Source organism: Mus caroli, chromosome 9 (assembly GCF_900094665.2).
Source record: "Mus caroli chromosome 9, CAROLI_EIJ_v1.1, whole genome shotgun sequence".
Classification (NCBI taxonomy): domain Eukaryota; kingdom Metazoa; phylum Chordata; class Mammalia; order Rodentia; family Muridae; genus Mus; species Mus caroli.
This window is the reverse complement of record NC_034578.1, coordinates 45,535,084-45,557,815: the sequence shown is the minus strand read 5'-3', so window position 1 is coordinate 45,557,815 and position 22,732 is coordinate 45,535,084. Positions and strand designations below refer to the sequence as shown.

The 22,732-nt window shown below is 49.3% G+C and overlaps 1 protein-coding gene across 2 annotated transcripts in view; it reads left to right on the top strand.

Annotated features, from left to right (window-relative positions):
- Zbtb16 (zinc finger and BTB domain containing 16) overlaps nucleotides 1–22,163 on the top strand; it is a 176,327-nt gene extending 154,164 nt beyond the window's left edge. For both annotated transcript variants that reach the window (XM_029481755.1, XM_021171973.2), the window contains exons 5-7: nucleotides 13,914–14,084; nucleotides 19,373–19,540; nucleotides 21,847–22,163. In XM_029481755.1, coding sequence (XP_029337615.1) covers nucleotides 13,914–14,084; nucleotides 19,373–19,540; nucleotides 21,847–22,076 — 569 coding nt within the window. In that variant the 3' untranslated portion in view covers nucleotides 22,077–22,163. The remainder of the gene's footprint in view (nucleotides 1–13,913; nucleotides 14,085–19,372; nucleotides 19,541–21,846) is intronic.
- Nucleotides 22,164–22,732: the final 569 nt, after the last annotated feature.

Below are 22,732 nucleotides of genomic sequence, written 5' to 3'. Positions count from 1 at the left end.
GTGGTGAATGAAGCCTTCCTCATGCCCAACAACCCAGGAGCCCAGCCAACAGGAAAAGTTCCCCCATTCTCCCCGGGAGGCCGCCAGCCTGCTGTCTGAGAGGGGTGGGGCCAGTGCCCTCTAGAAGTGTGCCTCCTTCTGGCAGCACACTCTCCACCCCCTCCCACCCCCTTGTCCAAAGGCCTCCTACAGAAGGGAGCCATATGGCCCTTTGTGGACACATTTTCCCTGGTACAGTATCTTCCCGGTGTGAATTTGGGACCTAATGCCCCAGAGTCAGCTGTCTGTCTCCTCCCCAACTGGCCCCCCTCCCCACAGCAGCCTAGGGGAGAAGCAAGTTGTTGGGGGGACAAGCCCACGGAATCAGGGAGCCCTTTGGAGTCGGGGTGAGTGAGAAGTGTCTCTGTGGCACCCACACCCACGCCCACACAGAAAACAGTTGAAGTAAGTCAAATGTCTCAAAGTCAGATCCTTTTTAGTATGAATTTGCTGTGTCTCATTCCGAGCACTAATTCCAATTTAATTGCAAGTGGCCTGAAGCCTCTTCAATAGGAGTAACAAATGGTTTGATTTTGTAAACTTCATCAGACTGCATTTTAAATGCGACACAGTAGCCCAACTCGAATGCCAATGAAGCACTGGAGTAGCTCTCTGTTTACTAATTATCCGTTTTTACTCCAAGCCACGCTGGCTGGCTTGTCTGATTAAATCGGATTTGTGGGATAGAGAGCAGCTAGCAGAGTTTTCTCTATAGTAAACGAGATTGAAACTATGGGCCGCCTGGCTGCACACTGTAAATTATATTTCCTTTTAAAGGGGACGTGTCTCTTTTATTTCACCGTTGTCCCCCCCTGCATATTAAACTTTTACAGCACAGAAATGGACCCAGCAGCTTCTGGATGTGGCCTCATAGTCTCCACCCAACAAGAGAGGGGAAAACACCGGGAACTGTAGTCTGTGCCCCTCTACCTGATTTCCTCTCTAATACCTTTCTTTCTCCCCTGTATACTAGCGTTGAGTCTTCTTCTATTATTTTTTCTTTGTCCATTATTCTCAGAGGTCCTTGAGATGATACAGATTTGTACTGATTTAGCCGAAAGAGTTCTGTGATAACTGCATCAGAGTGATGTTGGGTTTGGTAGCAGTAAGCTGGCATGTGCAGAGTCCAGCCATACATTTGGTGACTGGGTTCACCTGCAATGGAAGAGATTTCCTAAAAATGCAAATGGGTTCTTTTGGTATGTGCTGCAATGGCAGGCATCCTTCACTCTGAAGCGAGTGAGATAAAGATCACCAGGCATGTAATACCTGTGGTCCAGCAGATTGGGACATGTCACAGTTATCAGTGGCGTGGCCGTGTTACAGGTTCTTCTATCCTCCCACTGTCTGTCTGGTTCTAGTGACTGTCTGTCCAAGTGCTCTGCAGCTTGTTTGTTTCTTCCTGTTTTTTTTTTTTTTAGGGTAGCAAGTCAGTATCTGTCTCTGGTTCTTCCGTGTACGTGTGTACACGCACACATACGTGCACACACAGGCAGGCGCACACATGCCACCGATAATAAATGCTGGCACATTGAGTGGGGTGTAATCAGACCGCACTTACACTCTGCCATTTCTGAGACTTTTGGTCCCCAGTCCATCCATGCCCCACTCTTGGTGTCTGTCTCTGTGCCTGGAGCTTTTGATGTGTTCATTTGCTTTTGAATGGTCTGCAACACTAACGTGTATGCTTTTCCCTTTTGGGCCATTGTGTGCTGTACAGTACAAGAAGCCTCACGGTGTCTCTGATAGCCTGGTTACCGTGGGAATGAATGGCCCGCCATGCTCTCGGGCCTACAGTCCTCTCTTTAATTGTTGACAGTAAAAAGCATTTAAATGCTCCTTAATTTGTAATCATCTTCTGGGGGAGAAAGAGAGGAACCATTAAAATGTCAGTAAAATGAATACATCTTCTCTTTCTCCCGATTTTTTTTTTTTTTTGGTTTTGGTTTGTTTATTTACAGGGGATTTTTTTTTTCTCTTCATTGCCAGTGTTTGTCAGATATTGCAAATGCTCTGAAACAATCAGTACTTCTCTTACTTCTAGATTCTGTCTCCCATCCCCCTCCCCATTCTATGCTATCTCTCTGGGGCTCTGTTTTGTCCTGTCTCTTTCCTGTACTCCTATATTATGTTTAGCCCCCCCCCCCCCCCCCCCGGGGAAGTTGGTCACCCTATCCTCCCCCCCACACACAAACACATGAAGATTCTACTTGTGAATCCCATAACCCTTTCTGGGGGCATCTGATGCCATTATGGGAACTAGAGAAATGGCTTTTGTGAAAAATGTCTCGTGTACTTGAAGAACTACCTGGGAACCATTGTCTGTGCCAGTATGGAATCCGGTCCCATGTTTAGCTAGAAGCCCCATGCTCTATGCCAAGCTCTGAATGCTGTACTAAGAGAGTAGGGGCCTACTGTGCTCTGGGACCTGGCTAAGACTGGAGGCCACTGGATCCAGGGGGGTCTGTTCACCCTGCCCTAGTGTGCCCTGCATGCACTTTGGTATCATCCTGATGCTAGGATGTGGCACCTTCTGTCTCGACTGTGCTGCATTCTCAGCTATCAGAAGAGTCTTGCCTGACTCAGATGGGGTTCAGGGATCCTTATCCCTAGCCACTCAGGAACATCACAGGCATGGCCAGTCTGAGGAATGACTCAGTAGGTCTCAGGGAGTGGTTCCCCAAGTTTTTCTTGCCTTCTTTTGCTAAAAATTTGCATCTCACAGGGTCCTTACAGGTACCTAAGACATGGATTGGTCCCTAGCTGTACCTAGTCAATGTCGGGTCCATCTCTGCTTTGCCTGTGACAAGTGGTTCCCACTGAAACCTCCAGAATCACTTGAAGGCAATTGGCCCTGTCCTCCATATGCCTAGAACATTGGCTATCAGAGATGGACAAATTCTTCAAGGGTCTTTCCTTTTCCCTTCATTGTCCCCATAAAGAGCCTGAGGCATCAAGCCAGGAGCTCACTGTGGGTCCTTGAGCCAGGTAGGCCTTCTTGCTGAAGCTGGCATGGCTTTCTGTTCTGTATGTAGCCTCTTCAATGGGGGAGTCTACTATAAAGGTCACATGAGGGATGGAACAAGAGACAAAGGCTGGGTGAATAGCCTGGCCCAATCTGTCTCATGCCATCCTGACTCTCCATCACACACTTTTGGAGCCTCTGTTCATAGACGTCCCCCAAACCAGATGAATTGGGCTCCAAGAGACCAGTTCTCTGGAAGGGCTGCCTTACGGAGAGCAACAGGTCACCCACTATCCATAGAGGTTGCAGACCTGAAGATCAGCAAGGGAAATGGACTTAGAGAGGAGCTGACTTGCCCTAGATGAAGGCTGTATGATCTCTGAGGCTCTGAAAAGCCAGAGAGTTGACAGTATGTCTCGCCTTGAAGCTTTACCCCAGTAGAACAAGCCCAATAGGGAAACCGAAGGATGGTTTTTCCTCCTGGTCCTCAAAGAGGTTTGGCATGACATCCACCAGTACCAGGCTCTCTACCATCCTTCCTCCCGATTGACTAGGTCATCTCTGATAGAATGGAGCCCCCTAGAAGCCCTTGCTTCATACCTACAGGGCTGGGCTAGAGTCAGGCTAGGTGAGCTCTTGTGGGCTGCCTGTTTTTCCTCCCAGGGCTGTTGAAGTTGGTCCAATTTTTCAATCGTGGGCCAATTAGTTTCACAAATGGGGGCCCCTGTGGTGCCAGGGCACATTTGTTCCGGGCCTGCGCACTGACCAGGCCCCATTGTCCTGCTTCCCACCCCCTTGTGGGCCCATTGTCCCCGATCTCCAGCAGGCCCTGCTTACTGTTGATTTATATGGGCAGGCGTCCTGCGGGCTCCAGGCTTCCCTGCCACAGCTGGCCGAGGTGCTTAAGGCCTCAGACTCCCTGACCTTTGCCCCGTCCTGCTGTCATTTTGAAAGTTACAGACCAGAGGGCTGCATACCTCTCCGGATTTACTTTCCATCCTACCACCCCCCCCTTCACACCCTCTTCCCATTTCCCTTCCAGCTCCCCCTGCTCTGACTGTAGAAGTTTTAAGTTCAGTTTGGAATGTCTGCAAGGGTCCAGCAAGTAGCCTCGGAAGCCAAGAGGACAGGGGCTGCTAGAGCAGGTGACTCTCTCTCGCAAGGCTGCTGAGACTGCCGCTTCTATGGAAGGGCGTTCTCATCCCCAGGTTCATGAGTTCTGAGACTTATGTGCAGTTGGGAGGTTCAAAGTAACCTACAGGGTACCAGAATGTGTGATGTCATTTTGCCCTTGGCATCTCTTGTCCTGTCTCCGCACCCTAGGAAAGGAGACCTGGCGTCTATGAAATGGGCTGTCCACAGTGGCTGACAACAGATGCTCCCATTGCCGTCCGTCCGTTTCTTCTCTCTTGTAAACCAACACCCCACCCCACCCCACCCCACCCCCACCCCACACACCTTTCCTCTACCTCCCTTCTTTGCTTTTCCACCCCTCCCACATTTTCTCCCCATCTTGGGCAGGTTTGTTGGAGTGATTGACAAAATTAGTAAATCCATTCATGTTACTTTTATTGTGCAGGTCTCAATAAATCCCGAGTGTCCGGGGCGCACCTTAATGAGCTAGTGAGCTGACAAATTTGTTTACTATAGCTGGAGGTGCCGGGTAATGAAATGCGCTTGTGTCTGGGCTCACTGCTAAACAAATACACGGTTTCCGGGAGGGAGGCAGCAGGCTCTGCTAGCTGCAGCAGCCTGAGGAAGCAGCCACATTCCCCAAGAGACTGAGACTGGGGTGTGTGCTTGTGTTTTGAAAAATGCAGCCACTCAGTTTTAAAACAAATTTCAATCAGCTGCCTGCTCCTCGTTTATGTTTTCCATTGAGGAATTTCTATTCCTTTAACAAATACCAAACCCTGGTAAGATTCTTCCTTTCCATCACATAAATGGTGGAAGGTTAGAGAGATGTGTAGATACCTCCTAAGGCTCTAAAAAGATAAAAAGAAAAAGAGAAAGAGGGAATAAGGGCTGGAAGAGCCTGGAGATTCACAGGGTTGAAACAGACAGGAAGGCTAAGGTTTGGGGAGAGGTGCCCGGCAGTAAGTGACTGTGTCTGAGACAAACTCCTGTGCAGGAGCTTGACGCTAACTCAGTGGCAAGGCTTTGAGATGTTTTCCCAGGCTGTGGGGTGAGCAGGATAGGCAGAGAGTGGCTGAGAGGGACTGAGCTCTGCCCTGCTGGCTGCTGAAGTTACCAAAGGGTCAAGCGGGCTGAAATGTGCCTCAGCTGGGTGGATTGGATTCTTGTGCCAAGGGATCCTGCCACTCAACACTCAGAGAGAAATTAAAGATGTAAACTGGCAGCATGTGGGCCTTCTTCCAGGGCATTTCTGAGTCTTCAGTGATGGTTTAGGAGAAGACAAAGGGTAGTTCCGCAGATGTGAGGGTCTGAGCATTCGTCTCTGTTCTGCTGCCCACTGCATGCATCCACACCCCACAGGCTTTTCCAGCCTCTTAAGATGCAGACAGAGCCTTCTGCCTTTACTGTGAGTCAGCTGTGCTGCCTGTATCTGTCTCTGGCACAGTGGGAGCTGCATCTCTGTACCCTCTTCAACAGCAACCTGGAGGGACATACCTGGTAGAGAAAGCCAAGGGAGGAAGAGTACAGGTATCTTAGGAAAGATAATCCCCAGGGGTCAGCAGCAGCAGGAGAGACCTATTTGCAGGATTAGAGGAAGGGAATGAAGGTAGAGGTGTTTCCAGTTGAAATTGCTTAGCCCCAATTTGATATGTTCTTATTGAGGAAACAGCTGCTTGGGGTAGTAGGAGAAATGGCTCTCTTCCTTGGTGAGTGGGATTGGACACCAGAAACCCATCTGTACACACACACACCATACACACCCCACTCAGAGCAGTCCCAGCCTGCTTACCCAAAGAAATGGAAGTATATTTAGCTTCCTCCGCTTTGATTAAGGAACTGCCTGTCGAGGGAGATAATAAGAGCCTTGCTCCGAGAAAGTGTACCACCTGAGCGCCTCCACCAGCTGCAGAAGTGCCCCTCCGATGGCATTCCTTCTTTTTCATTCAAGTGCTAATTGGCATGGAAATGGCACAGGTGTAAACAGGAGGCTTTTGTGTCTTACCACCTTCCGACCCTATTATCACCTGGACAAGATAAAGGCCCGAGATCCGTGTCATCTCTCCTGCCTCCTGTTCTATCTACTCTGGCCTGGCTTCCTCCCAGTTTTTGCTAAAATTAAACTCGTTTTTAAATCAGGAACCTGTAAGTTGTACCTGTGTTCCACCCCAGACTGGCTGTGCTGCTCCGGTGTGACTCACTCTCTCCTGTGATAGTGACCTGGCGCAGCTCCACGCTGCTGCCTGCAGCATCTTCAGTTCTTCTCAGAGCCAAGAGTTTCAACTGTACTGCAGAAAAGAATTTCAGAATCAGTCCATGTGAAGCCGACTTGTAGTTTCTTAAGAAAAGATTTTAGCGTAGATTCAAGTGTGAGGGTTAAAGGAAAGAGGAATGCTTAGAGAAAGGGGCCTATCCACTCAAGTGGGTGTGTGAGCATTGAACTTAGATGTTTCAAGGATGTATTGGATTTTGGTATCTTTTGAGGTTGTGCCCCACAAATGAGATTGTAGGTTGACTTCTTAGGTGCACTGGGCAGCATTTATAATCTGATCAGGTAAAACCATGGATCACAGAGGCTTCACAGGGGAGCTTGGACGTGTCTTTCCCTGAAAATGGAGTTTCTAATCTTGCTTGAGAGACACCTAGAGAATTGCTGGCTTGCAATTGGGAAAGGGAAAAAGCCATGGCTGGTCATACACACATAAGCATGGTTCTTATTTGAAATATATCATGTAAAAGGAATTAGCATGTAGGGCAACATTTTCAGCAAATGGTGCTGCAATTCTTCCTCCTTAAATGTTTGTGTGTCTGTTTGCATGTTTGTCAGTTTGTCATGTGAGTGCCTAGTGCCTGTGGAGGCTAGAGAAAGATGTCAAATCATCTGGAACTGGAGTTACTGATGGTTGTAAACCAACATGGGTACAGAGAACCAGTCTGGATCCTCTGCAAATAGAACAAGTGTTCTTAACCACCGAGCCATCTTTCCAGTCCCCTGTGCTACAACTATTGACTCTCAGCGAGCAAGAGACCTAACTAGATTCATGAGTTGAGATCTATGGGTAGAGACTTCTGTTTCCCCCCTACCCCCTTCCCCTTCTTTTTCTACTTCAGGAGGGTTTATGTGAAAAAGCACAGGCAATTGCATGGCGCCTCCCTATGTTTCCTCAACCCACATTCTAAAGCTGTCCCTTGGGGAAATACTTGGGGAATCTAGACCAAGCCACATCTCCCCCACTCTCCAGAGATACCAGCCTTGGCGGTGGTTGGCTCCTTTTCCTGATGATGTAGTTCTCTTTGGGCCGAGGCTGAGTTTTGTATGTGATTCATAATAGAATTCCCAGATTGGAAGAAGACATTGGTGTGTGGCTTTCATATACTCTGCAGTATAGTCAGTCGCCTTGAGGCAACATGAGGAAGCGAGTGTTAGAAGCAGCAGGTTGGTTAGGAGTTCTGTGACTTCAGTACAGAGGCTCAGGTCAGGGACTGCGGTGGTCAGCTTTCTGTTACTGTAACAAACAACCGAGAGAGTGAACCTGTGGATGGGAAAGGTTGGGTTTGCTTCACAGTCCACGGTCCCTTGTTGCCCTTAGGCCTGTGATGATGTGGCATTCCTAGCAGGGAGCTTGAGAAGGACCAAAACCTCTCACCTCTCTCCTCTCACCTCCTGGCCAGGCAGTGAGAGAGACAACAGGGTGGAAACTCCCATTACTCAGGGGTACCCTACAGTGGTTTGAAGACTTTCTTCCTAAGGTCCACCTTAAAGTTTCCGCCACTTCCCAACAAGAGGTTGGGCAGTAATTGGATGTCACAAGAGAACATTTCTGACCCAGTCTACAGCTACAGAAAGGACAGTAGTTGCCTGCCCAGGGATCACAAGGCCAAGAACAGCTACACTGGGCTATAAGTGGGGGTTTTGCACTGTTTTACCATACGGTATGGAGTGACTGGTTCAGTGTAGTTAATTAACTAAGTTCATGCCTCTAAGCAGTATAGCTCAGACAATGGTGCAGTCAACAGACATGGTAGGAGTGTTACTATTGCTTTTATGAAGCATCACGACCAAAAGTTACTTGGGAGGAAACAGTTTCTTTCCCTCAGACTTCTGTCATCATCAAAAGCAGTGAGGGCAGGGGCTCGAGCAGGACAGGAACCTTGGAAGTAGGAGCTGATGCAGAGGCTGCAGCGGAGTGCTGCTTACTGGCTTGCCTCCATGGCTCCAACAGCCTGTTTGCTTACAGAACGCAGGACCTCCAGACCAGAGGTGGCCCCATCCTCATCAATCTTTCCCACAGTCCTTTCATATGGAGGCATTTTCTCAGTCAAGGTTCACTCTTCTCTAATGACTCTTATCTTGTGTCAAGTGGACATAACGCTACCCAGCACAGGGAGCCAGTGAGTTTGGCACATGTGTGTCACCTGGATTTAATGATTGCCATGGAGATAGGATTGTGTGGGGAGGCTCTTGGTAGTGGCCTTGCTTATTATAGACTTAGTTCTGAGCTCTCACCATACCTAGATCTGTACCATGACCTAGTGACCACCATCTGCCCTGTGTGCACACACTTCTGTTATCACCCCAGAGTCCCTCTGTATTGTCATCACAGCACACACTTACCGAGGGCCTGCTTGCGTTCGCCCCTGTGCGGTGTGCTGGTGAGGGGAGGTAGGACGGCTCTTCTGCTTCCTGCTTTGGCAGCTTCGTCTCGTAGGCCGAGCTGAAAGTTAAAAGTAAACGCAATAAAGGGTTTTATGTGTTGTAACAGTGAGTGCTCAGAAGAAGATGGTGTCCTTGCCACCAAGTCCTGTGTAGTACAAGTCATCCAAGATGCCATGGCTAGCCAGGGTCAGCTTCCTGGAAGAGGCAACCCAGAGTCTATAAAGAAGCATATGCTTGGTCATTATGCAGGGGCTTCCAAGAGTCACCGTCCGGGTTGTTCACTGCACAAGGGCATCCAGCTGAGGGAGAGGTGGAGGTTAAAATGTAGCCCCCTCTCTAGCCAACAGTGAGGAAGGAAACAGGCTTTTCTAGTTTGGAGAAAGGCAGTCTTTGGGCTGGCATACAGCTAACCGCTCTGCGAAGATTTTTCAAGTGAGTGGGGAATCTCATTGGTTGTTCTTAGCAACCACAGAAATATGGAAAAGGATGGACACACTCCAATCCAGGGAAGCCAAATGGCTTACACGAGATCCCAAGGCATTTGAAATGGCAGAACTAGAATCTCCACTCCTTTTTCCTCTCTCTGTCTCACGGATCGTGATTGCTAAAGACTGTCTTCATACAGCCCACCTCCTTCCTGATGGGATGGGACAAGGTCTGGTTCCCATGGCTGCCTCCTCGGTGGAGGATAGAACTGAGGCATGGCAGGGAGCAGAGCACGCTAGCGACGCGGGTCCTCGTCCCTCCACACATCTCACGGCAGCTAATGAATTGCTAATACAATTTTCTAGATAATTTTATTTCCATAGCCCCGGATTTTAATGTGTTTCCAAAAGCTAGCATGTATTTGCTTAATCTCCCAGTGTAATAGATTCGGGCCTGACTCATCATACATGCAAACAATCAGCTAGGCAGAAACGACAGCAAATTGTTTAATAACTCACATCTAGTCTTTAGATTTTTAACTTGCGCGTACCAATAGTTTTGTGTCTCATTTCCTCAACCCTTCCCTTTTTTTCTTTTCTAAGTCCTTTTCTTTCACAGTGACTGTTGGTTTTCAAGCTAAAGAGTGGAGAAGGTAGATTCTAGAACCTTTAAACACTCTTCTCACCCCACAAGCCCACCACTCTTGAGTCTTGGTTGGGGGGTGAGTGGCCAAGGACGGAGAGACTACTGAGTCATAGTGTTTCTTTTTAACTGGCAATTGTAGAACCTTAAGCCAGTCAGATGCAGAGCTGGCCATGTGGGGATTTTATTTTCCCTTTTCCCTCCTAGAGTCCAGCTCCTGCACAAAACCTCTGGCTTCATCTTGTCTCCACCTTCCTCCTGTAGTAGCACAAAAGCCAGTCGTTCTCTCCCTGCTTCTAGCCACTTGAAACCACCCATGCCTTGGATGTGTATGGAGACACTGCCCGCTAGGCTGTTGGACACTTGGCACCTACCTGTCTTGGGTCAGTTTGAGTTGCTATAACATGGAACCATCGACTGGATGATTCATACCTAGAAATGAATGTCTCCTGGTCCTGAAGGGGTGGGCAGTCTGAGATGGGGATTCCAGCATGGCTGGCTTCCTGGGATGCCCTTCTTCCTAGCTGTAGACTGCAGACTTTCTGACTGTGTCTTGTGTTATGACCTTGAAAGGGGATCTCTTGTTGAGGAGGGCTCCACCCTTGTAATAAAAGACTTTGTTAAGCCTGAATCTGCTAATACCATCCCCTTGGGGGTAATGATTTTTAACATACTCAGTTTTGCAGTAGGGAAGGTGACATCTAGACCTTTACAGCACTCCAGCCCTGTGGCCCTGCTTTGCCTGTGGGATGCCTTCTATCTGTGATGTCTGTCCTCTGTGATCTGACCTCCCCAGTTTGCCAGGCTTGTCTCCATCCTCTGTGCTACCTGCTCTGAAATCCATTTGCAGCTCACTCTTAGCCATTTACCCCTGGCTTCTCAGATGCACCCTGTTTCTCAGAGCTGAACTCAAAATCTCTGAAACTCTGTTGGAGTCACCCTTTCTTATCTATGCTCTGGATGGTATTTCTTGACCAGGCTTGGTATCCAGCTTCTCTACTCCATCTCAGCTTCTTCTTGATCACTTGGTAATGGAGTAAGACAGGTAAACGGACACAAAGCAAATTCAGGCCATTCTGTGAGATGCAGGTGGCCCACGAGAGCAGCTTCTAAGCACTTTGGGAATAGCAAGGGGACAGAATGCCACTCAGTGTACTCTGCTAGGTGGCATATTTCAGGGTATCCTCCTGGAGTGACATTCATTCACTGTCCAAGTCCATACTGGGGATCTCAGAGTAAGAATAAAAAGTGTTGGCTGGTAGAAGCATGCCTGTTCAGGAAACAAGCTCGCTCGGCCTGAGTTAAGGCAGCTGTCTGAGCACCTGGTCTAGTTAGGCTTTCTGTGGGATAGAGTTCAGGGTAAAGCGGGTATAAGTGCTGAAAACCCACAGCTTGAAGACGCTGGACTGTGGTGCTGTGTATTAGAACTCATTTGTGGGTGGAATCTGCTCTTGCTTACTGGGCTGGACTGGACACTGCAGGACTCAGTGTCAGAGCTTGTAGCTACTTCTGCCCAATGGACTACCTCTTTCGGTATGTCCTCCTGCATTGGATGGGACTCTCTTACTGGCTCCTTCCTGTGGATCTTGGGTTTGGAATGCTTCAGTTACCTGTGCCCAATAACCTGCCTCTGACTGTGCTTCCCGGGCCATTTCTGGAGTGGTCCCAGCATGCTTTGGTGTTTGCTCCTTACTGTCTATGGGAAGCCCAGACAGACAGATATGTCCCAAATGAGGTTCAGAAGCTAGGAAGTGACTCAGTTGGGTACACTAACTGATGAGCAAGCATGAGGACTTTCGTTTGGATGCCCAGCACTCACATAACAGCCAGGCATGGCTTCCTGTGCCTGTAATTCCCCCTGCAGGTAACAGGGACAAGCCAATCCCACAGCTCCCTGGTCAACTAGTCTACCCAAAACTACAAGATTCAGTGAAAGGTCCTGTCTTAATAAAATAGATGGAGAGCCATCCTGAGGTTGATAAGCTCTGGCCTCCAAACACCCCATCACACATGTATACCCTACAAAGGTACACGGCACACATACTAAAGATTCAAAAATAAGTGGGATTCAGTTGGTGGTTTCTACAATCAAATGGACCAAGTCATTTTCTAGATTCCCAGCTCTGCCTCTTTCTCACTGTGTGACCTTAGGCAAGTTATTTAATCTCTATTTTTCTCTTTGGAAGAAGGTGGTAACAATGCCTGCCCATTAGGGATGCTTGTTTTAAATGAGATGACAGCACAGATAAAGCACCAGTGGAAATGGTGGTCTTTAGTGTCCTCTCCCTTCTGCTCTCAGACGTTTGGAGGACACCAGGGGTTCTTCCTCCATGCAGCCCTCCCAGCTGTTGGTTGATGAAGCAAACATGACCGCAGGTAGCTAGATTGCAGTGTCTGCAAAGAGAGGAGCCAACGGGTAATTTTGTGGTGGTCCTTGCCACAGCTCCTTGCCCGACATTTTGGATTCCCTATCTCTAACAACATCAGCTACCAACGCAAGCCCATATGCTTTTCTCTCTGCCCATATTTGGGTGGCATGGCCTGTGCTCAGTCCCACAGTGCTGTCTCTTGTGCAAGCGACACCAATGGAAAAGGGAGGTCCTTGCCTTTTATTCCAGACCAAGCTACATGTGGTCCTGAGGAGGCAAGACCCAGCCCTCCCATTTGCTGTAGCCATTGCTAGTCAGGGAGGCAGCAAAACTCTTCCCGTTCCTTCCTCTCTCACCTGGCCCGAAGAGCTTCCTTATGCCCCACTGAGCAGCCTGAGACTTTCAGTAGCCCAAATGCTCTTGTGCTCCTTCCTCTTTGGACTCAACTGGCAGATCTTGACCTGACCAGCTGTGAGTTGAGTCTCAGCTGGAAGGCTGTGTCAGGAAGGTGTTGAGGGATGGAAGATAGCAGCCTGCCTTTGTAGGCTTCAGTAGGTCAGCTAGGCTACTGGGCCAGACGAGCAAGTGACCAGGTAGAACTGAATGAATATTTCATGTGACTCACTAGTTGGAAATCCTTTAACAACTTCTTGTTGGTCTGAGGATGAACCCCTGGGCTTTGTAGTATGGCTGGTCAGAACCCATGTGATCTGGCTCCTGGCTCTTCTTTGCACGTTCTCCCTGCTTCTAACGTTAGGACTGGTCACTGTTCTCAACCTGGTGTGGCTCTCCCTGAGTGCTCACAGACTCGGTTCCAATCTCGATGCACTGGGTGCTGGGTGCTACTGAGATCAGAACAGGGACTAGTATACTCTTCCAGCCTTTCGTCCCCAGAACTCCAGAGAGAGTCGCCCTTCTAGGAAGTATCACAGTACTATTTATAGAATGAAATGACTCTCACCAATGCCTGAATTTTTTTTTAAGATGGGAGAGTGGTTATAAGAATGTGGTCACCAGTGGTGGTGGTGGTGGTGGTGGCTCACACCTTTAATAGCAGCGCTCAGGATGCAGAAGCAGGCAGATCTTTGAGTTTAAGGCCAGCCCTTGTCTACAGATAGAGTTCTAGGACAGCCAGGACTACACAGAGAAATCCTGTCTAGGGGGTTGGGGTGGGGCACTGATCTAGAGCTAACCCTAGGGAATAAATGAATGAATCCCTTTCCTGCTCCCAGTTGGGAACCCAATGGAAATTGGGGTGGGTTAATCTCCCAATGCTTCTTTCTCCTTACATGAAGTTTGTGGTTTTCAGTGAGTTATGTCACAACAGTGGCCAGCTCGTGTGATCCAGGTTATTTTGGTTCACACAGAGTTTCCCGTCTCCCCACTGCTGCCTCAGACTCTGTAAGATCCCCGAGATCGCTCCCTTAGTCACCTGCCTTCAGCATTGCGTTCAAACCCCTTGCAGAGATGCATCTACGTTACCATCTACATGGTTTTGTATCTTTCTCCCCAAACCTTTAGGTCTCGTGGAGGTCGGGCACCCGTTGGAGCTACGTTCAGGGTGCTCGCCGACTGGACTGTGGGCTTTAGGATCTCTAGGGGCAGCGCTGGGTCTTCAGGGGTGAAAATCTGGCCTTGGGTCTCTCCGTTGCTGAGGCTCTCCCGTTGCTGTCTCCCACAGGCACGGACATGGCTGTCTTCTGTCTGCTGTGTGGGAAACGCTTTCAGGCGCAGAGCGCACTCCAGCAGCACATGGAGGTCCACGCAGGCGTGCGCAGCTATATTTGCAGTGAGTGCAACCGCACCTTCCCCAGCCACACGGCTCTCAAGCGCCACCTTCGCTCACATACAGGTAGGCTGGTCCAGGGGATGGGTGGGGAGCATCTCTGGACCTTATCTCTGGGCTTCACCTCCAAAAATACATGGTGTGTATGAGTGCGGGGGAGGGTGTTTCAGGTTGCGGCATTCTCTGCTTGAAGTGAGACGCAGAAGGGCTTCCATAGAACATTTAAATGCTGACAGTACTTCCAATCCACCACCCACCCCTCCACCTGTAGACAGTCTGTTCCCAATCTTTCCACACATGGCACAGAAAATAATTCATTAAAGAAAATCATACTCTTGAGGTCTCTATCCTGGTTCACGGTGAGTTCTAGATCTCAACACAACTAATGAATATTCCCAAGGGATTCTGACACTGGAGGTGTGTGGGGGGATTGCAATTGCATTTTGAGAAAAACTGGGAAAATCCCATTTTCCCCCAATCCATCCTAGGACAACACAGAGGTCAGTCAGCTCCGGGCTCCAGAGGGTACTTTGAGGAATTCACCCCACCTTCATAACAGACACGGGAGACCTCTACTGTGGCCAGAATGTTGTCTAGGGAAGACAATGAGAGTATTTGAGCAAGAGCCATGAGATAGCCCTGCTCAGCCAGTTCACACGATGGAGTGAAAGACAGGGTATGTGTGAGTCAAGTAGGCAGGGCTAGTTGCCCGGTCCTAGCCTAGCCTTGCTACCACCCTCTTGCTTTAGCGGACAGGGCACCCAGTTCAGAGGGCCTTGAAGGAGCTGTAGGTCTTTTCCTAACTGGCGAGTAGACGGCTTAACTCCTTTCTTTGCTCTAAAACAAAATGAGATCGTCTCTTACTGTCCATGAATGGAAGAATGCCAATTTCTGAATTGTCTGTCTGTCTGTCTCTCCCTCCCCTCTCCCCTGTGTGTGTGTGTGTGTGTGTGTGTGTGTGTGGTGTGTGTGAGAGAGAGAGAGAGAGAGAGAGAGAGAGAGAGATCAAGTCTCTCTGTAAGGATGTAGTGGAGTTCGTACACAGCATAAATGATCTGCACGCTTCAGGGAGGGCTGAAAGAACTTCTCATCCTCCTAGCCTTTTCCTAGCTGAGGGATGGGGTATGTATGTGGCTGGCCCTTACATGGGTGACAGGCTCTGATGAATAAAGAAGGAGCGTCACTTTCAGGAGCTGAGCAGTACGGTCCAGCCAGTTGTCAGCATTCTCACCAAGGAGCCTGCCTTGGCTCTGGGTTCTCTGGATGCCATCCTAGTCAGAGGAGCACAATGCCATATCATTATCAAAGGTGAAAGGCTCAACAGATGCTTAGAACTATCTAGGGCTGCTCAGTAGAAAGGAGGGGGTCTTAGCAGGTAAGGTCCAGCAAGGGGGATCAAAGAGAGAGGCGTATACTTAACAACTTTCTCTACAGTGTCCGCATAAGGACCTCCCTGTAAGATATATACATCATCCCATCAGTGATTCCCTCATAGACCCCCTAAGTTCAATCTTAGGGAAGATGACCAGCTTCTGTTAGCCACCTCCAGGTATGGCATTGGATCGAGTCACTTGATATCACATGGCATGAGTGACTTAAGCCCTACGAAGTCCACCCAGGATGCAGCTTACTTTGCCCATGCCCCTGTCTCAGAGTTCATTTAGCCACGTGTCAGTCTAACTCTACTCAGGGCAAGCCAAGCTTCAGATCTCCAGCAAGGACAGAGTTTGGGTGAAACCCTTGCTCATTCTAGAAACGCAGACATGTGTGCCCCTTGTGCACACACATTCAAGCACTCATTGATTTTCACACCAGCCCAGCACAGGCTCTGCCCACCCCTGACACAATGCCTAATTAATATTCCGTTGCTCTTGGCCCATTTGCTGCTGGGGCCGGTGTTTAGCATCAGCAGCTGTGTTTGGTGCGTTAGTCCAGCCGTGCTGTTGGCATTGATGGATCCTCGATTCACATGGCTCATCATATAATAAACTCTCAGCTGCACGGAAGGGAGGGGCCGAGAGGATGGGATCTGAGGAGCCCAGGGGCCGGGGTGGGGAAGGAGGACGGTGGGGTTGACCGGAGCCGAGGAAGCCACATGGTAATGACAAACCGGGGGAAAAGGAGGGTCACAGGTGCCCTGGGCAGGCCAGAGGGGCTCTAATTAGTCTCGTTTGTCCTGCACTTAATGTCAAGCTCATTAACGCGCCTACAGAGTTAATCAACATACCACAAATTGGATTTTGACTTTTGTCGCCAGCTTTATGTACATTGTGGCCAGCCTGACACGCTCCGCTCTCAGGGAGAGGGTTGTAGGTCTGGTAGCCACTGAGCTATAAAACCTGGGTGGGGTGAGAGTAGGTTTCTGTCATGGTGACTTGTCATTTTTGCTTCTTCTTTTTTTTTTTTTTTTTTTTTATTCTCTGAATGCTTTTCACTCTTTCCCTGGGCAGACTCCAGGGAGTTCCTATTTAAACTCATTTAACATGTGATCCACTTCGTAATTAAATTCATAAAAATCTGATCAAACAAACCCCTCGGTTGTTTGTTAAACTCTTAGGGCCCCCCTCTGGAAGCCAGGAGCACACACAGGCAGCCAGCCCTCCCTCACTGCCACCCCTCTTCCCAGAGGGGGGCTGGGTGACTGCCGATGTACGTTTTAATTACCGGCTTCGGCTGAAGTCTCACGTGGCCCTTGCTTTATTTATTTATTTATATCTTAATGAGGATACTGAATCTTTGATTAAAGTCGTAATCGTTGCTGATTCAGGAAGGAGGGGGAGCTGGGTGTCAGACCAGACAGGGCCATGTGTGCAGACAGACAGACAGAGGGGGGAGGGAGGGCAGGTGGCCAGACAGCAGAGAGTCAGACAGACAGACAGACATGAGACAAATAGGCAGGCAGGAAGGGAGAGAGGGAGGAAGAGGGGGGAGAGAGAGCAGCAGACAGACAGGCAGGCAAGATAGCAGACAGGCAGACAGGCAGGCAGACAGCAGAGAGACAGGCAGACAGAGAGGGGGAGGGAGGGTAGGTGGGCAGACAGCAGAGAGATAGACAGAGAGACAGAGACAGACAGGCAAGCAGGAAGGGAGAGAGGGAGGAAGGGAGGGGGAGAGAAAGCGACAGGCAGATAGCAGACAGACAGGCAGGCAGGCAGACAGCAGAGAGGCAGACAGACAGACAGGCAGGTAGACAGATGGCAGAGAGACAGGCAGGCAGACAGACAGCAGAGAGCGGCAGAGAGACAGGCAGGTAGGCATATGGACAGCAGAGAAACAGAGAGACAGAGTCTCGTGCACAGGCTACCCCTCACTATGGTAGTCCTTATAGCCAGTCAGTACCTGTATCACTGAGGGCTAACCTCGTGCTTTGATGGGGATGGGAACAGATCCTTGGCGTATAGCTCTAGTAGTGAGAGAGACAAGGGTTGGTTTGGCCAGGCCTGTGAGCTACGACAGCACCCCTTAGATGGTGAAGACTGGTGAGTGATGTCCGTGACCTCTCTCTATGCTTATGTCATGAAGTCGCCCCCCCCAGCCCATGTCCCATGTTCTTTCTGTATATCTTTCACCCCACGAGAGAGTGCCAGTGAACAGATTCCAACAACCACTCCCCACAGAGCCTCAGAGAAATGTTCTGAGCCATCAGAGGTGAGAATTTATGTGGGTGCTGGGGGGGGCTGCAATTCAGGAAGAGGGACTTTTGGTTAGTGGCCCACAGAGGGGAGATGGCAGAGAGAGTAAAATATCATTTTAAAGAGGAAGTGAAGGCACGGACATGCGAGTCTATAAGGAGAAGGACAATTTATGCCCAGGCACGAGCACAGTTTGACATGGGGATAATGAAAAAACGTAGGTCATTGTGGATGACTTAAGCCTTCAGCAGCTGAAGAGAATGTATGAAATGCAGGGGACATTACACGGTTGGCAGCCTCGCACATCTGCAGAGGGACAAGTGAAATACAGTGGGCCATTCTTTACCATAAACTGTGGTTGTTGGAGATGCAGCCCAGAGAAATTGTAATTACAGTGACAGAGGAATCAGCGATATTTAAATATTCATGAACAAAGTCTGGGGTGATCAATCTATCTTTATTGTCTGCGCCTTCGCTCCTGTAATAAATAAGTAGCTCCGCACCTCACCTTTTATTCCCCGAGCTTGACACCTCCGTTACAGAAGTGCAAGGTGGTTAACCCCACTCCTACCCCTTTGGCCCACAGGAATTGAAATGTGGAGTGTCCCAAGAGAACGGTCAGAGATGGACATGAGGCTAGACCAAGGAAGGGCTGTTCTTCCTAGCCCATTACCCAGAATTCTCCAGGAGTTGGTTTTGAGCCTTTCCTGGGCAAGCACTGGGGGGCATAAGGGTGGGAAAGGCTCCATTCTTACCCTGGAGGTGTTTCTTGTGGCCCTGTCAGTCAGTACAATGCAGTGTGGTGTCATTTAGCCCTGTGGTAAGTGCCCAGTGTTCAGATCCTAGGACCAGACCATAGCAGAAGCCCCAACCTAGCTACTTCTAGCTGGGTGACCTTGGAGCAGTGGTTAAGTCTCTCTATAAACAACTCATTTTCCCCCTCATTTGTAAGATAAGCATATCTTCCATCAGATGGTTTCCATTGCCATGTGACACGGTCTCTGTGATGCTCTCAGATAGCGGAAAAAAATACAGCACACATGGACCATATAAATGGCCTATGTTTGGGGGGTTTGGGGTTTTTGTTTGTTTTAAGTCCTGTTTCTGTGAATAAAAGACTAAGAATGTTAGGTATTCTTCTTGTTGGGGATAGAGAAGAAAACACAGCTCTGTCTGCCTGGGGAGCTAAAAGGGGAGCGTCCACATAGGGGAGGGGTGATGGATGAACAGGGCTTTGAGGGATCCTTAGGGTTTGCCAGGGAAAGGAGTAGAAGAGAAGCAGGAAATACACTTAACTAGTCAAGTAGGCGAGAGGATGGTGGATAACACTGGGGATCAAAGAGAAGTTCTCCAAACTGAAGGGATTTTTTTTAAAGGGTGGGAAAGCTAAGCTGGAGTGGTCCTTGGCCTGGAACCAGAGGAAATAGAGAAGAGTTAGTGAAGCCCCCGGCTCTGCTCCACCGTCCCAGGGGCCTGCTTCCTCAGGGCCGTTACTCTCTGTTGGTCCAAGCAGGCTTTCTTTTCCTGGGACTGACCCTTATCCAGGGATGACTGCAGGGCCACAGTAAGTCTGGATGTATGAACAGAGGGACTGGCTATTCACGTTGTGGGATCAGTCAGGTGGTGAATATAGGCAAACTCAGGACACCAAATGAACCCTGCTGTCCCCTGAAACAGGCAGGAGGAAGCAAGGATCTTATATCCAGTCTATTGTTCTCACAGGTGACCACCCATATGAGTGTGAGTTCTGCGGCAGCTGCTTCCGGGATGAGAGCACACTCAAGAGCCACAAGCGCATCCACACAGGGGAGAAGCCCTATGAGTGCAACGGCTGTGGCAAGAAGTTCAGCCTCAAGCATCAGTTGGAGACGCACTACAGGGTTCACACAGGTACTTGAGGGCCAGGCTGGCTCTGGGACCTGTATGGTGACTGGGAGTAGGTAGTTATTTGGAGAAGCCCAAGCAACCATGGCTCAAGGCTCAACCAGAGAGAAAGGGGTCTATTAAGAGATCATATGGGGACTAGAGAGATGGCTTGGTGGAAAGAGTGCTTCCTGTTTGGACCACAGTTTGGTTCCCAGCACCCACATTGGATGGCCCATAATCATCTGTAACTACAGCTCCAGGAGATCTGATGCCCTCTTCTGGCCTCAGAGGGTACCACATTCATGCACACACATACACAAAACGTAATTTTTATTTTTAAATTTATATATATATATATATTTATTTTTCAAGGCAGGGTCTGTGTAGCGCTGTCCTGGAACTCTCTCTGTAGAGCAGGCTGGCCTCAAACTCACAGAGATCCACCTGCCTCTGCCTCCTGCATGCTGGGATTAAAGGCATGCACAACCACCATCCGACTTTTAAAAAGTATTTGTTTTTTAAAAAGAGATAATATGGTGGTCTGAGTACCACCCTCCTCCTCTGAAGGCCAAGGCAGACATTACTAATCAATTGTAACAGATACTAGTAATCCATTGCAGTAGTGTGTCAGTCAGTCCCCCTAGGCAATCACACTGTAAACCATCCAGGAGTATCAGGCAATATGATGCTTCTTACAAGTCCCAAATTACAGTTAAGTTGGCCAGAGTAGGGAGAAGTGAAATTTGAGTGATTTTTTTTTTTTATGTTGCTCCATTCACGGTTGGAAGCATAATCAGAGGGCATTAAGTTATGATAAGGGTCAGGAAGTTGTGACATTAATTCTGGTGTTCTGAAATGAAAGGAGCCAGTGTATTTAATGGTAGAATGTTCCACCATGACAGAGTGCTTCCACATTCCTTTTTACATAGAAAAATCACGATTCTCTGTCTTTTATTGGGGTCTGAGGACAGACAGAAGGACAGGGTTTGGAGTTGGAGAGAGTAGAGCCCTAGGACCGGCCTCTACTTAATTGGAAAGCCTATTTCTTCCCCATTTTAAGTTCATTTGTTTAAAATGTGCCCCGGTGGGAGTATTGACTAGGTAGCATTGGAGCATGTGTCTTTGGAGAGCTGGTTGTTAAATACCCACCCCCTGTAGTCTGCCAGCTGCGGGGAAGGTAGCGTTTTCTGTGAGGCTAAGAGTAAAATAGAGCAAAGAAAGATGGCCTCTCTGATCAGTGGGGACAGCACCCAGTCCAGACAAGGGTATGGTGACCTCAGCTGGCTTAAGAAAGAGAAGAGCCCAGGAGGACCAGGCAACCAGCAGGTGTAGGCGGCAGAGCTGTTCTCAGAGCTCTGTCTCCTGGCCTGAGCTCTGTTTTTCTTGCCTTTGGCTTAAAGCCACAGGAGAAGACAGGGTGCTTATGGCTGACATGTGAGTGGCCCAAGGGATATCCCAGAGTCCCAGGGTTCCCTCAGTCCCTTGTTGTGGGATGTGACCTAGTGGGCAGATCATTAAATGCATCGGCGGTGACTATTGTAAATAGCTGGTCGATAGTTAGATCACTTTGGCTGTTCATTACTTCATTATTTGCTGGGGCCTCAGCACGGAGGAGTATTGATAGCGAGATGGCTGACCAGTTAATTACTGCATTGAAACGAGGTTCCCTTACATCTCTGCTCAGCTCCAGGGGACTCTAGTGGAAGGGAGGTCCGGATAGCCGGCTAGGGTAACACTATCGTGCACTCCTAGGCTCTCTGTACTGCCCCTCCACACTGTCCTAGACTGGGAGGCAAAGTCCAGGAGAGGTCCTTGGAGCATTAGTGGGTAGACAGCCCTAGATAGAGTATATTTGAAGAACTGGTTTCTTGGATTTCCCTTACCTCTCCTCCTTACTGACTGTAGCTGTAAAAAGACTGTATCCATTCTCCTGTTCCTTGCGGGTGAGCTTGTTATGCAGAAGCATCCAGAAGGGCTTCAGGGACTTGCTATCCCTTTCCACAGCATACACATTTCCTTAATTAGAAGGGAAGCACCCTGCCTTAAGATAGTAAGACCAGAGCCCAGAGCTTCATGGACAGTCCTCCCGTTCCAGCCACTAACCTATTTACAGTAGTCACAAAATAAAGTAGGAGTGAAGTGCCCCAATGACCAAACCACTAGGCCTGTGTGGCTAACGGCCGCCTTGTTCGATGGTCCAGCCCCCGGTCTTGGGAAGTTCTGTTGACGACTGCAGGGCTACAAGGATGGACATTCTCCAACAAGCCCAAGGATGGCTCAAGGCCCTTCGGGTCTTCACACTCTCCTGTCCTGTCTTGTCTCTTCCACAGGTGAGAAGCCCTTTGAGTGCAAACTCTGCCACCAGCGCTCCCGAGACTACTCGGCCATGATCAAGCACCTGAGAACACACAACGGTGCCTCGCCATACCAGTGTACCATCTGCACGGAATACTGCCCCAGCCTCTCCTCCATGCAGAAACACATGAAGGGCCACAAGCCGGAGGAGATCCCACCTGACTGGAGGATAGAGAAGACGTACCTCTACCTGTGTTATGTGTGAAGTGGGGGGCCTTCCCCCCCAACACACGGTAGAGCAGCAGCAGGAGCCAACAAAGGCGAGCTAGAACCAGACAAAGTGGAAAGACTACGGAGAAAAGAATAACAGAAAAGAAAAGGGGGAAATAGAAAAGAGAGAGAAGGAGTTCCTTGGCCTTGGATTATTTCCTGGGGCTCCAGGTGATCTGGCTATCAAACCACTGCCCCCTCCCTGGGGTCTCTGCCCTCCTTGGTTCTCTTGGGTGGGTGGGATGGGTTTGCTCATTCACACAGGGGCATATTTTTCTCCTCTCCACAACCTATAACTTCCTTTTGTGTCTAGAAATGGAAACCAGGAAGCAGAGGTGAGGTTCTCTCTGGTCAGAGCCATGAACTCTTAGACCTCCTTTCCCCTCCTCTGAAGAGGATGGGAGGGGAGCAAAGAGGGAGAGACAGAGATGGGGGTGGGGGTTCCCCAGCTGATGCTCAGAGTGGCAGCTCTGGCATCATGGCGGGAGAGTGGGGAGGGAGAGGCTTTCCGCTCTGCCCAGCTACAGCTGGTGCCCCTCACCATTTCTAAGAGTCCAGTGGCTCTCCTCACCCTTCAGCTTTTTGCACCTGCTTTTGATGGCTGTTCTCTGGTCACAAGGGGCTTACAACCTCTATGTGTCTGAACTATAT